The 16,995-nt window shown below is 40.5% G+C and overlaps 1 protein-coding gene and 1 pseudogene across 1 annotated transcript; both read right to left on the bottom strand.

Moving 5' to 3' along the window:
* Positions 1-4,128: 4,128 nt before the first annotated feature.
* On the bottom strand, positions 4,129-16,541 carry Mrps18c (mitochondrial ribosomal protein S18C). The gene is made up of 6 exons (XM_010617792.3): positions 16,397-16,541; positions 12,902-12,948; positions 6,119-6,202; positions 5,040-5,097; positions 4,308-4,367; positions 4,129-4,226 (listed from the first exon to the last, which is right to left on the bottom strand). Exons 1-6 carry the CDS (start codon positions 16,494-16,496, stop codon positions 4,150-4,152), a joined length of 426 nt encoding a protein of 141 aa, XP_010616094.1. The 5' UTR covers positions 16,497-16,541; the 3' UTR covers positions 4,129-4,149.
* On the bottom strand, positions 9,306-10,660 carry LOC104857697 (annotated as a pseudogene).
* Positions 16,542-16,995: the final 454 nt, after the last annotated feature.

Genomic DNA, 16,995 nt, shown 5'->3' with positions numbered 1-16,995 from the left:
TCAGTCTGAATCCTACTGGTATCACTGGCATGAGAAAGTGATTGCTCGCAGAGTATGTATGCATCATCCTTATATATAAATATAAATCCTACCAGCTTAAGGATAACTCATCCACAGGGAGAACAAATTAGTGGAATAAAGATCAGCAGCAAAGTACAGCCACTCCATGACCTGGTATCAAGACATGTGGTAAATAACAACTTGGTGAATAGAAAAAAGATCTCCAGAATTGGAAGGAAGCTGACAGGAAGACTAGAGAAGTCAGAGAAGAATTCAGTGCTTCATTTGAGAAGGTTTCATGCATCAGGAGCCATTGTAGGAAGGGGTGAACTGCTCAAGACTGAAGCACAGAACAGCTGCAGATCTGCCTACTGTGCTTTCGGGTTTCTGTACTTTCGGGTTTCTGGTGTCACCCTACCAGTGACCGGATGGGAGCTGGCCATAAGAGACAGCACAGGAGAAGGTATGGCTAGACACAGATGCCTGAGAAGTCTACACTTAGGCCAGGAAGACACGGGGTGGGGAGACCCTCCAGGTGAGAGCCAGACATTGCCTATGTGGCTTTCAGGGAGCCTGGGTATGAAAGCACTGGCATTACATCCAGTGATAGGATTGCACCCTGGCCTCGCTGCCTACATCCAGCACAGAACTCAGCAGTCTGTTCACTTTCTCCATTTAGTCACATGAACAAGGCCACACCTGGGTGTACAGGCAGTGGGGCCTCTGAAGGGGCAGCTCCTAAAGCTAGGCAGAGAAAGCTGGGACATGGGGTATACAAAGGGACGTGGGAGTAGGAGTTGCTGAACTGACTACATCCATAGGGTAGACACCACTGAAGACCATGCCAGTGGAAAAAACAGCAGAATTCAGCATGCCCAACTTCATAAAACACACTACTGGACATGAAAGACCAGATAAATATCAGTACAATTATAGTAGGAAAACTCAATACCCCACAAACAGATCAACTAGACAAATCTATTGAGAAACGGAGTTCAACCAAACCCTTGAACAAATAAAGACGTCATGAATATCTACACAGTACCCCACCCAACAACAAAATAGTTCTTCTCAGCAGCACACAGAACTTTCTCCAAAACTGACCCCAAAGGAGACCATGAAGCACACTGAAATATAGTCAAACCTTGGATTGTAACTTGGTCTGCAAGTGTTCTGCAAGGTAAATAAATATTTCTAAGAAATTTTAACTTTATAAACGAGGGATGTCTTGCAATATGTATAGTATGTCATACCAAATATCACATGATCACAACTGGTTCTCTCATGCTGTTTGATATACAAATGCTTTGGATTATGTGCAGAATGAATTATTCTTGCAAACCAACATTTTACTGTAAAGGTAAAAGAATGAAAATTATTTGCATATCACCAGCTCAGAGTGCATTGTAACTAGAAATCAACTGAAAAATCAAGAAAAATCCAAAGCTAAGGCTAGTACAAAGAAGAAAATAATAAAAATGAGAGAAGAAATAAATGAAATTGAGACTAAAAATACAAAGAATCAATGAACTTAAGAGCTGGTTCAATGAAAGAATAAATTAGACAAAGCTGGGGATGTAATTCAGTGGTTCTGCTGCCTGCCTCCCAAGTGCAAGATCCCAAGTTGGGTCCCTGGTACCAAAAAAAAAAAAAAAAAAAAAAAAAAAAAAAAAAAAATGTGAAATCATAATGGACACCACTCAAAATCCAGAAGATTAATAACCATTTTGAAAACTTGTTACTCCAGCAAATTAAAGAACCTAGAAGAAAGGAACAAAACAGGCATAATGGTGTATGTCTGTAATCTCAGCACTCTGAGGCTGAGACAGAAGGATCGCTGAAAGTTTGAGGACAGCCTGGACTACACAGTGAGTACAAGGCTAGCCTGAACTGCACAGCGAAACCTTGTATCAAAACAAAAACAAGGCCAGGCATGGAGGCTGAGGCAGGAGGATCACCATGAGTTCGAGACCAGCCTGGGCTACATAGTGAGTTCCAGGTCAGTCTCAACTACATAGTGAAAGCCTGTCTCAAAACAATAACCAAAAAAAAAGCCAAAAAAGAATTAACAAAATGGAGGACCCAGGGAATTATCTCAGTGGTGCCACTGCCTGCCTCACAAGTACAAGGTCCTGAGTTTGATCCCTGGTACCAAAAAAAGAAGAATTAACAAAATGGAACCAAGACAATGTAAAAACCCAAAATAACCCAATAACAGGAAATGAAATTCAAGTAGTAATAAAAAAACCTATCAACTAAGAAAAGCTCAGGACCTCATAAGATTCACTGTGCTGAACTCAAGTCCTTCAGGGAAGATTTAAACCAATACTCTTCAAACTCTAATGAAATTGAAAGGGAAGGAATACTCTCAAAGCCATTCCTGGAAGCTAGCAATACTCTGATTCCAAAACCCAAGAAAGACCAAATGAAAAAACAGAACTATATATCACTCTCTTTAATGAATATAGAAGCAAAAGTCCCCCACAAGATACTGGTAAACAGAATGAAGCATATCTACAACCACTATGGAAATCAGTATGGAGATTCTGCAAAAACCTAAAACAAGAGCCAGGCATGGTGGCACACACCTAAAATCCTAGCACTTGGAAGCCTGGGGCAGGAGAATTTCAGCAAGTTCATGGCCAGCCTGGGCTACATAGTGAGTTCAAGGCCAGCCTGAACTACATAGGGAGACCTTGTCTCAAAACACACACACACAGCCGGGTTGTGATGGCGCATGCCTGCAATCCCAGCACTCGGGAGGCTGAGGCAGGAGGATCACTGTGAGTTCAAGACCAGCCTGGGCTACATAGTGACTTCCAGGTCAGTCTCAACTACATAGTGAGACCCTGTCTCAGAAAACCAAACATACACACACACACACAAAGAAGAAAGCTATTTGACACAGCTATTTTCTCCTAGTATCTGCCCGAAAGAGTAAAGACATCATATTACAGCAACACATACACACCCATGTTTATAGCCTCACAACTCTCAATAGCTAAATCTTGGAAGTGGACTCTATGTCCATCAACAGATGAATGGATAAAGACAATGTGGTCGGTATTTATACATAACGGAGTTAAAACGAGTCAGTTGTAGGAAAGTACATGTACCTTCAGACCATGTTAAAATAAATCAGACACACAAAAATATTACATGGTTTGTCTTGTATGAGAAACCCCAAGTACAAGTAAGTTAAAGAGCAATATAAGAAAAACAAAATAGAAAACTGGCAGAACTTTTAGAAAAGGGGAGGAAAGGGGATGAAAAAAGAATTAAGAGGTCTATGGGGCCAGGGACTTAGCTCACCAGGGCCGCACTTGCCTGGCAAGCATAAGGTCTGGAGTTCAATCCTTGATAGCAGAGGGAGGAAAAATGTGTATGTACATGTACCAACTCCCCACCATGAATGTGATCATTATGTATTGCAAACATGGAATAATAAAAACTCAAAACATTCTGAAAGGGAGTAACTTGTCATGTTTTATCCTCCTGTGACAGCCCAATTTTCCATCCCACTGTGCATCTCTGCTTAACCAGATATACATATGTTAGTTTAACAGCCCCAACTCTACAATCAGTCACAAGGGATTAAAGCATAAACATTGCATTTTCCTGCCCATTTCTCTAAAATCATCCCATGTTTAACATAGAATCTGGGCCTAATGTAGAATTCCTATGCATGTCATCCCTCCCATATTTCCTTTTTGTTTTGTTTTGTTTTTTTGTTTTTTTTGAGGCAGGGTCTCACTATGTAGTTGAGACTGACCTGGAACTCACTATGTAGCCCAGGCTGGTCTCAAATTCACAGCATCCTCCTGCCTCAGCCTCTGGAGTGCTGGGATTAAAGGCATGCGCCACCACACCCAGCTCCTCCCATATTTCCTATTTCACTATGGGGGAACATTACAGGAGCGAACTATGTGGACAAGATGTAGGACAATCATACAGGACCACTTTTATTCTAGGCATATAAAATGTAATGAGTACTAGCATTTCAAATACACAATCTTTTTAGTGAGCATTCACTGGTATGGGGAAAGCTTCAGTCTTGAAGCACTTTTCTACCCAAACGTTAGTATGAGTCAATAATGGCATACAAATACTTACTATAAAGTGAGCTTATTGCTAATAACTTTATAAAATTTATTCCCGATATTTGATGTTACAAACTTTAGGGTCTTTGAGATATGCAGGATCCTTGTATGTAACTGGCATAAACCCTGTAAAGAGATAATTAAAGGTTTTCACAACAGATAAGCAAATATCAACGAGTTCAATTCAGTGATTCAAAGTATGCTTACCCATGATTTGAGCTCTCTTAATTGCTTTTGAAATTTCTTTTTGTTTCTTCCCACAAAGACCTGTAAAGTTGTAAAAATGCTTTCTTCATAAAAAATGCCAACATTTAAAATTTATAACAATTTTCTAAGTCAAAGGTTGATAAATTCTTTTCTGTAAATAACAGGAGTTATAAATATTTTGTTTTTTATAGGCAATACAGGCTCCAGCAGAACTACTCAAATCTGCTATTTCACCTCAAAACCATGTGGCACTATGCAAATAAATCTACAAAGACAAGTGCCAGGCTGGATATGGACTACCTATAGGCCACAGTTTGGCAACATCAAGTTGTAGACATCCAGGAATAAGTACGGTGTACTCAACATCAAGAACACAATCTTCTTAAGTCCAAGTTTTCCATATGTTGTCAGCCTGTACTTAACTCTAAGTAGAAGGAAACATACAAAATTATAATCCTTTAGGTCTAACAAGGTTTCTCTGAATACTTAGCTCTAGTCTTCATAGTGCCTGATGCACAACGTCTAATAGTGATTTATAGCACAATTTGAACATGTGCCATTTTCCTTAAATGACAGAAATTAACGTGACTCTTATCTACATATTTATTTATTTATTTATGCATACCAGGGATCGAACTCAGGTCCTTGTGCTTGCGAGGCAGGCAGCAGAACCACTGAACTAAATCCCTGGCCCTCTTACCTACATTTAAATAGCTATTATTTTAAAAATACCTGTTATATGTCTCCCATGAATGCAGCCAGTATATGGAGAAATAAACTGGGACAAAAGCTGTTTTTGAGATTTGGAGGAAAAAAAATTTATTAATACATGTTATTGTCCTGAATATATAAATTTTTTTAAAAAACCTTATACTCAACCTTCATGTAAACATTTAAATCAGTTTCAGACAAAGAAGACATCCTTAACAAGTCTTTTTAAGTTGACATCTTCCCAAAGTATCAAAAGTCTACAACAGATTAATCAGCATAATCAGTACTAAAGCTGCTTTTTTGACTTTTCCACAGATATTTTCTAAAATACTGCTGCTTGTAACAAGGCACTAAAATATCTCACCTACCATGATGGGCTATCACATAATTGTGAGACAAGTTAGCAGGGTATATGGGAGTCTTCAAGACATACTCATACAAGTACTGGGACATTTACTAAAATTTGTTTCATTAATTAAATGCTTTGCACTTTCTAGGTGCCAGGCACTGTTCTTGGCACTTTGCAGAGTCTTCCTAGTAAGTTGCATTTTTTATAACTTCTATGTTTTTCTCCCTCAACGGCAGCTATCACTGAATACTCCTCTCAGTAGAGTTCATACCAGCACCAGCCACTTTACCTAAATTTGCCACTGTAATTTGCTGACAGCCAGATGAGAGGATATTTAAAGCAATAACAGGGATGGTAAGATACAAGGTCCGTTTCCCTGGAGGAGCTATTTCCAAAATGCTCATGCTTATCACCTGAGAATCACTGCGAAGACCTTCGGGTGAACAAAAGGGAGAAATACTGAGCTGAGGTAGCCAAGAGCTTTTAACAGAATAAGGACACCTTACATATAGAATTATATAACCAGATTCAAAAACAGAAAGATGCAAAATCTTAGCTATACCTGAAGCTTGCTATAAGCAGTGTCGCCCAGGCTGGCCTCAAACTCATGACCCTACTGCCTCAGCCTCCTCAGTGCTGGGGTTACAGACCTGTGCCATCATGCCCAGCTACAGTATTCTCTCTAAGCACGACTAGCAAAGGAGCAAAATCCTAAAACCAAGTACCAGAGGGGAACAGAACCAGTTCTCACCTGCACATTCTTATAATCCACACGTTTTCCACACAAGATACACTTCTTAAGAGGTTCCTTATAAGGATTTTCCATTTTAACAGGCTAGGATAAAGAAAAAAAGTCTGATTATAGGTCAATTAAAAAAAATTAAATCATAGGGTTATTCCATTAAAATTCACCCCAAAGCACATAGTACCTTCCTTACTGTGTACATATTTTATATAAGCACTTTATTTTATGTCAGTTTGGTTAACAAGAAAGTATATATCTCTGAAGAAGATTTCATGGGAAAAAAAGTCAATACAAGCTTTTCTGTTCAAATGCCATACTCATCTTAGACTGTAGATAACTACAAATTTTTTAATTCATTTAAAGTTAACATAGGGCCAGGGATTTAGCTCAGTGGTTCCAATGCCTGCCTTGCAAGTGCAACAACCCAAGTTTGATCCCTGGTATCAAAAAAAAAAAAAAAAAAAAAAATCTTAACTAAAAATAAAGTTAACATAGCTGGGCATGGTGGCACATGACTGTTAATCCTGGCACTCAGGAGGCTGAGGCAGAATAGCCATGAGTTCAAGGCCAGCCTCAGCTACACAATATGTTCAAGGCCAGTCTGAACTATATTGTCTTGCCCTGTCTTACCAAAAAAATAAAAGTTCATTCATTTAATACTAAATCAAGAAAAACTTAAGGTGCAATAAAAAGCATATGGCATTTCTAGGTTAGTATAATCACTTAATACTGTATTGTATTCATCCCCATTTTATTATTTTTTTAAATTTAAAAATGTAAAAATGGAATTAAAGTGTTAGAAGGGGAGGAAGGGAGGAGAGGGTGAAGGGAGGGTGGGGAAAAGGGGAAAAAATGAGAACCAAGACCTATCATGTAAAGGTACAAGATCCCAATAATGAATGCAGCTATACTGTCTACCTAAAATGTACCAATAAATTAAATTTTAAGAAAAAGAAATAATTTAGATTTATCTCCCCATGCTAATTCCCAAAGGATGTATATCACTCCCCTTTAACTTCCTTTAAAACTTCTGTGAACTGTTAATATCTATTCACTGTAGGCCTACCCTATTGATAATGAAGGCATAAATTAATGGATATGGTAGAAAAATCATAGTCAATCACTGCATCTTTTTCTGGTCACTAACTTCAAACCCAAGTCAAAGAAATTTTGCACCTCAACAAGTGAACTTCTACAAGTTTCAATTATGACTGGAACCTGGGCATGGGATGGAGGGGGAGTTCATGTTTGATTGCCTGTTTTGTGGTGCTGGGGACCAAGTAGCCAAGTGCTCTATCACTCAGAGATATGTTCATATAGGAAATTAACAGTAGTCCTTCTGCAAAACAGAATTAACAACCTTTAATTTCCCTTCATGATCAATGCCTTTTGTTTTTGGGGCATGGGATAAGATGTAAAAGTGCTTTTATCAGAAAAAAAGGGTTAGCTAGCTTACACATTCTATTGAATAGTGTTAAAAGACAAAATATTTAAAATGATTTTGCTAAGTTTAGCAGATACGAGGTTGATGGTATCTTAACTAACACAGTAATTACAAAGATTCTTTTTTGTTTTTTTGGTACTCATGTCCTTGTGCTTGCGAGGCAGGCTGGGCAAAACTGGTAAGCTAAATCCCCAGCCCCACAAAGATTTCTTTTTATTACAAACTTTAAGCTATTTTTATTTCATTTATTTATTTTTTTGGTACTGGGGATTGAACTTAGGACCTTGTGCTTGTGAGGCAAGGGGTAGACTATTTTTATGAACAGCTATACTTTTTTGGGGGGGAGGGTACTGGGGATTGAACTTGGGATCTTGTGGGTGCTAAATCCCCAGCCCCTACTATGCAAGAAATATAAGGATAGAAGGCCAGGGATTTAGCTCAATGGTGCCATCACCTGCCTCGAAAGCGTAAGGTCCTGAGTTTGATACCTGGTATTTTTTTTTCTATTTTTCTGGCGTAGTATTTCTGAAAAACACATAGTAAAATAAAACACTAAAACTACCAGGAAGGCTTTGAAATCCTAATTGCTGATACATTTCAAAGTAGATTTAGTCCCTTTAAGGACCTGTCATTTTAATCATAATTATCTTCACCAATGCAAACCGTGAAAATAAAACTTTTGTCAGTGTTGACTATAAACAGTACTGGTATTATGGGGGAAAAAATGAAATGCATTCAACAATTCCACACTAAGTACAAATAACTGATATTTTTATACCTTTGAAGGTTATCTCAACTTTCATGAGTCACCTGACAGCTACTCTGTACAGACACATCAGCACTTACGTAACACAGGAGTAGGACGGTAATTCTGTATACGGGTTGCAAATGTTTGGCACTGTTTCTCCTCATTTATGCCACTATTCTAGGTATAACTCCTGGAAGAACATGAAATGAAGGGCAGCCAGAACAGAACACCTGTCAGGCTCAAGAACACACTAGTATAGGCGCGAGGACTTAGCTCATGGTTCTGCCACCAGCCTTAGGAGCCCAAGGTTCTGAGTTTGATCCCCCTACCACCCTTCAACCCCCCCCCCGACAAAACAAAACTAAAAAAGAATACCTTAGTGTATAAAACCTTTTCAGCTGAGTAACTGCTCTCACTGTGGTTATATATGTGTAACATATTATCTGTACAACTATTTTCTCTTGCTATTTGTGGAAAAAATTAAGCTTAATAAAATGTGAAATATACATTAGTTTGCTTTAAATGCAAAGATTAACCGTTTTTTATTTTCTTTTTTTTTTTTTTTGAGACAGGGTCTCACTCTGTAGTTGAGACTGACCTAGAACTCACTATGTAGCCCAGGCTGGTCTCAAACTCACAGCGATCCTCCTGCCTCAGCCTCCTGAGTGCTGGGATTACAGGAGTGCGCCACCATGCCTAGCCAAGATTAACCATTTTTTGGCTCAACTGTATAACCAAAAAAGTCTTTGATAATATAGTATGAAAAAGTTCACATATGTACATGGGTACATTCCTTAAAGGTTTTCCTTCAATCTACCTCAATGTATCTTTATAACTCATAAAAGGGATCTTTATAGCTCATACAAGTGTATAACTCATACAACAAAAGTGAAAAATGATAGGACCGGAGATTTGGCTCAATGGTTCTGCTGCCTGCCTTGAAAGCTCAAGGGATTGAGTTCGATTCCAGGTACCAAAAAAACAAACAAACAAAAGTAAAAAATGACAAAGTAGAAATGATTTCATTTTACAGTACTTTAGGTTTTGTGAAATTTTCCTTTAGGATGTAAAGGACATCATTGAAATGCTGCTTTCCATAGTCTGCAGGATAAATGTGAAGCCCTCGTTCTTCATCATCTTCTTCAGTTTGTGGAAACTGCTGACTCTCCTTGGTGGCTTGCTATAGTACATCCACTTCAATTCTGGGTTCACTCTCCAAGTTTGAGCCAGGATTTAAATGCTGAAGAGGATTGGAAGGGTACCGTTTTGAAGTACCCAAGTTGCCATTGTGGTTTACACGTGAATCTGGACCCGTATTTGGGGAGACAGGTTGTCCAGTTGGAAGATGGGAGACTGTCTGATGATTTTCACACTGAAAAACTAAAACGGGGCTTCCTTAGAGGTGGGAAGACCATCACCATTAGCTAGGTCATTCTCTTCTACTCCAGGCACCCTGCATCACCGTCTCATTTGATTTGCTCTTTTCCACGTGGAATATAATTACTTGAGGGTTCTTCATTCTTATCTGCAGCATTCTTAGCTCCCTTTGGAATATTTTTAGGTACTAACATGATCGTTTATATCTAATTCTTTTCCATTGTTTGATTGAAACTTGGGGGACTCTAACTTGTTCTTGCAAAAACTGATCTACTAACTTTTTAATATTTTCTTCATGCTGTGCTAATTCTTTGATCTGCTGTCCACATTGAAAAGTTTCATATTCTAACCTCTTCTCAAGGTAAGAGTTGTTCTTTCTATAGTCCTGAAGCTACTCTTCTTGTCGAAGAAACTCCTGGAGGAGCTCAGCAAGTTGCTCTTTAAATGATGTATGCCTGCCATCTAATATGTGTCGTTCTGTAGTTTAACCTTGTTATCCTTGCATCTCTTTCCCAGGCCCTCTCTGGCCTTCCGCTGGCTGAGGCAGTCATAGTTGGCCTCCTTCTGGTCAATCTGTTTCTTGTGCGTGTCCACCAGGAACAGGAGATGCGCTTCTCCAGACACCGGCAGGCTACCTTGGTGCACTGGACCTGGGTTTGCAGCTCAGCCACCTCCTCCTGGAGCTGGATGTGGCGGGAAGAGATGCGCCAGTAGTTAAAGGTGAGGATGACGATCACCACGAGGAGCACTACCAGCATAAAGGAGGGCAGGTGACCTCCGCCGCACCAGTTGACCCCGAAGCCCACCATGAGGCTGAGCTGGGCTGTGCCCTGGAGCTCAGCTGATGACACCTGCATACAGGAACTCTGGGCTCCGACCTGGCTGCCAAGATGCGCTGGGATGCAGCCCCAGGGCCAGCCTATTTTTTGTCTTTTTGAGACAAGGTCTCACTATGTAGGACAAGCTCATCTGAATTTACTATGTAGCCCTGGCTGGCCTCAAACTCACAGCGATCCTCTTGTTTCAGCCTCCCAAGTGCTGGGATTATAGGTATGCACCATCATACCTGGTACCCTCAGACTACTCTTTAAACTTGGATTTTTTATTTATTTTTTTATTTTTTTAGTACTGGAGATTGGACCTAGGGCCTTTACACTGATGTACATCCCCAGCCTTTTAAAAAAATTTTTATTATGGGACAGAGTCTCACTAAGTTGCCCAGCGTGGGCTCAAACTTTTGATCTTCCTGCCTCAGCCTCTCAGAGTACAGGGAATACAGGTTTGTGTAGCTACAGCCACCTGCTATACAAGGTGGTATCAGCCTTTTTGGCTTTTTCAGCTCCCCCTACTGCTTACTTCTGTCTCATTGCTTCCCTATTCCAGTCACAATGGGTGTCTCCAGTAAGAGACTGTTTCTTGTTTGTTCTGTGGTACTGGGAATTGAACCCAGGGCCTCTAGCACATTAGACAAGCACCCTACCACTGAGCCGCTCCTCCCCTAGCCCTAGAAGTTCCCAATTTTGAAATGTTTTTAAAGTCCACCATCCTCTGTAATTGTATGCAAAATATCAATGATAATGTCTTTTTCTCTGGAAAGGACCCATAGTTTTCATTAAAAGTCTCAGTGGACAAGGTCCAGGGATTTAGCTCAGTGGCACTATGTCTGCCTCTCAAGCACAAAGTCCTGAGTTCAATCCCCAGTACAAAAAAAAAAAAAAAAGGAATAAAAAAAAGTCTCAGTAGAATTGTCAGTGTGGTGGCACACTATAATCCCAGAACTCAGAAGGCTGAGGAAAGAGGATCCCCATGAGTTCGAGGTGGGCCTTGGCTACATATAGAACTGCATAGTGAGACCTTGTCTCAAACAAACAAAACAAAACAATGACAAAAAAAGTCTTAGTGGGATTTATGATTTGAAAAAAAAGCAACCCAAGTTACCACATATATCTAGATGAACCCCCCAGTCTCCATAGTTGGTACTTTTGGGAGAGGCTAGATCATGGGCATGTGATACTGGGTTTTGGGTGTGATTAGTCCACCGATTGGTTTAGCACAGTTCTCAGTGTAGGAAAACCTAGTGGCTAATTAATGGGAAAGCCTACCCTGGGTATGGGGGGCACTGACCATTAGGCTTGTAGCCTGGGTGGACTAAAAAGGAAAGAGGGCTGCTGCTTGATGCTTCTTGCTTGCCATGCCAAGGACTTTTTTCCTCTGAGATGCCCCTCTGCCATGCTGCCTTTCCTTGGAGCCAGTCCACTATGGGCCACAACCTCTACAAACAGTAAATTGAAATAAACCTTTCCTCTTTAACCTGGTGTTGGGTATTTTTCTCTCAGCAGTGAAGATAATTAAGACACCCTCCTTTATTCGCTCTAAAGTCTGGTATGTGAATTAGATGGCCAAGATGAAAATATAGGACTAGACAAGTTTTCATGTTTTTTCAATTCCTCAAATTTTCTTAATCTAATTTACATTCAGCTAACACATATTGACCAACTATATTCCTACTTGACACTAAGCTAAGTCCTTTGTATGGTATGATTAGTGTCAAATTAATTTTGCATGTAATGAGAAAAACTATGCTGCCCAAGTCCAGTCCAGTACTTTAAACCCATCAAAATACACCTCTAGGTTAAATATCCTGGTGTAAAACTAATTTTAACTTCTCATTTTTTTTTTTTGGTACTGGGGATCAAACTCGGGCCCTTATGCTTGCGAGGCAGGTGGCAAAACCACTGAGCCAAATCCTCGGCCCTAACTTCACATTTATTAAGACATCCCTACCAACAGTGATGACTGAGACAAACATAGGACAATGCCTTTGTTCAATTATCTACAATTATTCTCTGCACTCAAACTACCTTTTGAAACTCCCAAATCACAAGTATCTAGGAAGAAAAATATGGTATTACAGAAGTCATGTTTCTTGTTAGGAGTCTAGGAATTCATTTACTTAAAATTTAAGTTATTCTAATCAGTTAGTGATAATTTCCACAGAGTAATGATTTTGTTCTTTCTTATAGTTGAAGAGCACATAACTGAAATACAAGATTTTGGTCATATTTGCAAATGCCTTTTATTATTTATTTATTGGTTTTGGTACCAGGGATCAAACTCGGGACCTTGCAATTGTGAGGCAAGCGGCAGAACTATTGAGCTAAATCTTCTCTAGCCCCTGCAAATGCCTTTTACAAAAAAAAAAAAAAAAAAAAAGTCTTACCAGATTCTCGTTGCTGGTTACCTGTGAACAACCTCTTCTCCATAGCACTGTAATTAAACAGAGCATGTTAGCTAAAGTAGCTACTAAAGATTTTTGTTTTTATGGAGACAAGATGAATCAAGAGACATAATAGAAAGTAACAGCCTTATATTCTTTACACTCACAATAACTGGTTAACAAGCTCTAGATATGGGACAGAGTAAGAATAGCTCATTGCCAGGGGCATATATTTTCCCACCCAAAACACTTCTCATCCGCTCTCCTCCTGACATTTGCTTTCCTTTCATTCCATAGTTAGAGACAGCTGGTTTGGTTTGGTTTTGTGTTAAAGATGATTGAAACAAGACCTCAGGTAGGCTGGTAAGCACACGGAGCTACATCCTCACCCTTTTTATTTTTATTTTGAGATGGTCTCTCTCAACTGTCTGGTCTGGCCTTGCACTCGTGTTTTTTCACTATTAGTTTGGGACTACAGGCCCACGTCGCCACACCCAGAGAGGCAGATTTTAATGCAAATAGGCCCTGAAGAAGCAACAGATAGTCACTATTTTACCAAAGGGAAAATGAGCAGTTTTTGATGGAGAAGCACAGAGACGAAAAAACTGCACGAATTACAGGGATGAGGGTCCGTGTCACAATTTTGTTCTGACCAGGGACCTTAGTAATATGTAATTTACACATAAAAGGTTGTGAGCCTGGCATCCTCTGCAGTTGCTGAGGATCTCGCGTTCTTCCAACCTCCGCTGTGAGTGAGTTGCAGTGCGCCACACCAGAGCCACAACAGCAGTTACATTGTGAATGTGAGTTCAAGCAGCAGTGAAAAGTATGAATCCATGGTGGCCAGAAAGACAGTGCAGAAGAAACAGGTTCAGCCCTGTGGTGAATGATTCTGAGTCTGATGATGAACATGTTCATGAGAGAAAAAAAAAAGTTAAGATGTACGAAATAAACAGTGAAGACCAGATTTTGGAAGTGATTTCTGACACTGATGAGGAGCAGCCCACCACCAGTGTCCCAAAGTCTCCAGGAGTAATTATTATTGATGATGATGATGGCAACAATAACAAATTGGAAATTCCTGTGCTAAAAGAAAGGGGTTCCCCATGATCACAGACACATTTATTCAGATAAAAAAGAAGTAGATGAGTGTGTTGTCCCCCAGCACAATGCACCTGATAATGTTCGTAAGAAGCAGGATCTTGGTGAATATGTCGACCAACCACCATCAGGTTAGCTTGATCCTGAAGCTAACCTAGAAATTACAGATCCAAAGTCGCCAACTACTGAAGTCATATTTGTGGCAGAATGACCAAGGAAAAGGAAATGTAAAACCAACAATACACCTGGTGTGACACCTGCTGATAGTGGACCAAAAAAGCATGCGTTTTCAGAGAAGAAATCCCGGGCAGCAAAAGTTGAAAAATGTGAGACTGGATTCCAGGAAGTTCCTATATTTTCCCTTAGAAATATGATAATGGTGGCCATGTGTGGTGGTGCACGCCTGTAATCCCCACTGCTAGGCTGAGGCAGGAAAATCGCTGTGAGTTCATGGCCAGCCTTAACTGCACAGTGAGACTGTCTCAAAAAAAGGGGAAAAAAGTACAAGATCCCAATGATGAATGTAACTGTACTGTATACCTAAAATGTACCAATAAACTCAATGAGAAAAAAAAAGATATGGAGAGCTACGTGCCAAATACCTGGATGCTTCATGCTTGTCACTGAAAAATCAAACAGGGGCTAGGAATTTAGCTCAGTGGTTCTGCCACCTGCCTTGCAAGCACAAGGACCTGAGCTCGATCCTCAGTACAAAAAAAAAAAAATCGAAACAGTATTCTGGAAAGGAATTCAAGAAAAATAAGGACGAATGGATTTAGAAAATCTATACACTGTTTAACATCACTGTCTCTGATCAAAAGCTGCCAGAGAAAGCAGACATCACCTGGAATAAAAAGATGCTGACAACTGCTGGCTTTGCACTAGTGAGAGATGACAGTACCCATAGAGGGAGCGCTGTGCCAAGATTGAGATTTCTCCGAAAGCCTCTCACTCTGCAGACTGACTCCGAAATACCTTGATCCATGAAAAACGCCATGTTGCCTCCTGGCTGACTGATGGTATTGGATATTCTCATGATGATACATGGAAGTATTATGCCAGCAAATCAAACAAGGTACACCCAGAGCTGCCATTGGTCACCTGTTGCCATAACTATGCAATTAACTACAAGATTCTTTATGAAAGTAATCAGTGCAAAACCAGGATTGGCTGCTAAACCAGATCATTAAACACTGAATGTTTTATCTGTGTTTTATGCAAGGGGCCTCTGGTCTTGCTGCCATTAACTCAGAAAGATGGAACCCCCATCCAGCCCCATGTGAGACCATTTGGCACATATGTGCAGAATTATAGAATGGTGTTACAGGAGACAGCAGGGATCAGCCACGGGGAGGTGAAGAAAAGGCTCAGCAAGGATTATATTGCCAGTAAACAAAAGAAAATTCCTTAAAGTCATCTTAGAGTATATTTCTGTTAGCTGAGTCCTTTACTGACAAGAAGTTGTGGAAACATTTGTGAAGTTATTAATATTGTAGTTTATATATTTAAAAATTCATTTTAATAATGGATTGTTTTTAAACATTTTATTGAACCCTTGAGAATACTCCGAAGGGCATTTTTTTTTTTTTTTTGTACCGGGAATCAAACTCAGGTCCTTATGATTGCGAGGCAGGCAGGCAGCAGAACCACTGAGCTAAATGAAGGGCTTTTGATATACCTTGGGTCTTACTTTTACTGCATAGTTTTAACGTAATAGCGCAATACAGAAAAAAAAAATGAGTTTTCAAGAGTGGCAAGTTGAGGGCCGGGGATTTAGCTCAGTTGTGCCACCACCTCTCTCGCAAGCACAGGACCCTAGTTCAATCCCTGGTACCAGGAGGGAAAAAAAAAAAAAAAAAGAGTGGCAAGTTGAGAGGATGAAAATGATGCTGAAAAGAGACTAAGTTTTAAAGGCAACACTTCAATGCCAGGGCTGTCGCATTGTGTAACTTGTTCTACCTGACTATACATAACAAAAACGTGTTTTAGGAATTCAGCTGCTGATGACATTGAGTGAAACCGAGCCATGTACTTGTTCAGAAAAATAAATAAAATGTCGTTTTTTTGTATCTTAAAAAAAAAAGAAATATGCAATTTACTTCTGAGTTGACTCTGGAAATGTCCCTGTCTTGCCAAGTTTAGGAAATCCATGCATCTTTTTAAAAAATCATTCCATCCACCTCTTTCCTTCCATGTTCAAACTTTGAAAAGAGCTGGTCATATCACTTCCGCTTCAGCTCCAGAATACTAGTCACTGGTCATTACAGGTACCCACCCTTGAAGAAACTTAATCGCCTAGAAACCGCCACCGTCTCGCTAAATTAGGCATCGTTTTGCTAAAAGTGACCAACCATTAGGGCCAAAGCAATAGCTGCAAGGCCACCACGGACACTTTACCGGTGTAAATTCCGGAATCTGTGAGGCAGACAGCAGCCGTTACCCAGTATGGCAACTTCTTCCTCCCTAGACCACTGCAAACAGCGACCACAGCAGCCATGGTTTCACGTCCTTCCTTTTCCCTTCCTTTCTCAAAAATACTTCCGTTGAGTCCCTTCCGGGAGGCTTCCCCGCACGCCCTTGTACTCTACTCAAAGGTTCCGTGGACAAACGCGGAGACGCGGGTTTGTTTGAATAACCGGGTTTTGTGTGGCAGGCGGCGGCGCCACTGAGCTAAACCCCGGGCCCTATAAGCGGGTATTGTAATGCGCGTGCTCAGCACCTTTCGGTCACCGCTCTTCCCGGCACCTGGTGGGACGGAAAAAGGCGTGCACCTGTGCTAGTGCCCCTGCTTCCGGTTCGGGAGTTTAGAGAATAAATTTGAGACGCATGGAGACACAAGAGCATTTTTTTCCCTTTGCTCCCGCCGCCCGGTCTGTCAAGCTCCCGGGCCCTTTATTTTGGCGGCTAGGCGTCAGGCCGCGCCATGGAGGAAGGGGCGTCCCGCATCCGCCGGCGGGTGTCTGTCCGCAAGAGGACCTGGCCGGGCTTGGCGAGCG

This window comes from Fukomys damarensis, unplaced genomic scaffold (assembly GCF_012274545.1).
Source record: "Fukomys damarensis isolate Sample0158 unplaced genomic scaffold, DMR_v1.0_HiC HiC_scaffold_37, whole genome shotgun sequence".
In the NCBI taxonomy this organism is placed as follows: Eukaryota; Metazoa; Chordata; class Mammalia; order Rodentia; family Bathyergidae; genus Fukomys; species Fukomys damarensis.
Note: the sequence above shows the minus strand (reverse complement) of the source record. Positions and strands in the feature narration are given on the sequence as shown.

Bases quoted from the DNA above. Each gene is read 5' to 3' on its own strand.
- Mrps18c (XM_010617792.3), bottom strand. From the start codon at position 16,496: ATGGCTGCTGTGGTCGCTGTTTGCAGTGGTCTAGGGAGGAAGAAGTTG. The intron at 6,203-12,901 runs GTAAGACTTTTT...TCTTTATCCTAG, and splicing joins TAACCAGCAACGAGAATCTG to CCTGTTAAAATGGAAAATCC. The intron at 4,368-5,039 runs GTATTTTTAAAA...ACAACTTTACAG, and splicing joins TCATGGGAGACATATAACAG to GTCTTTGTGGGAAGAAACAA.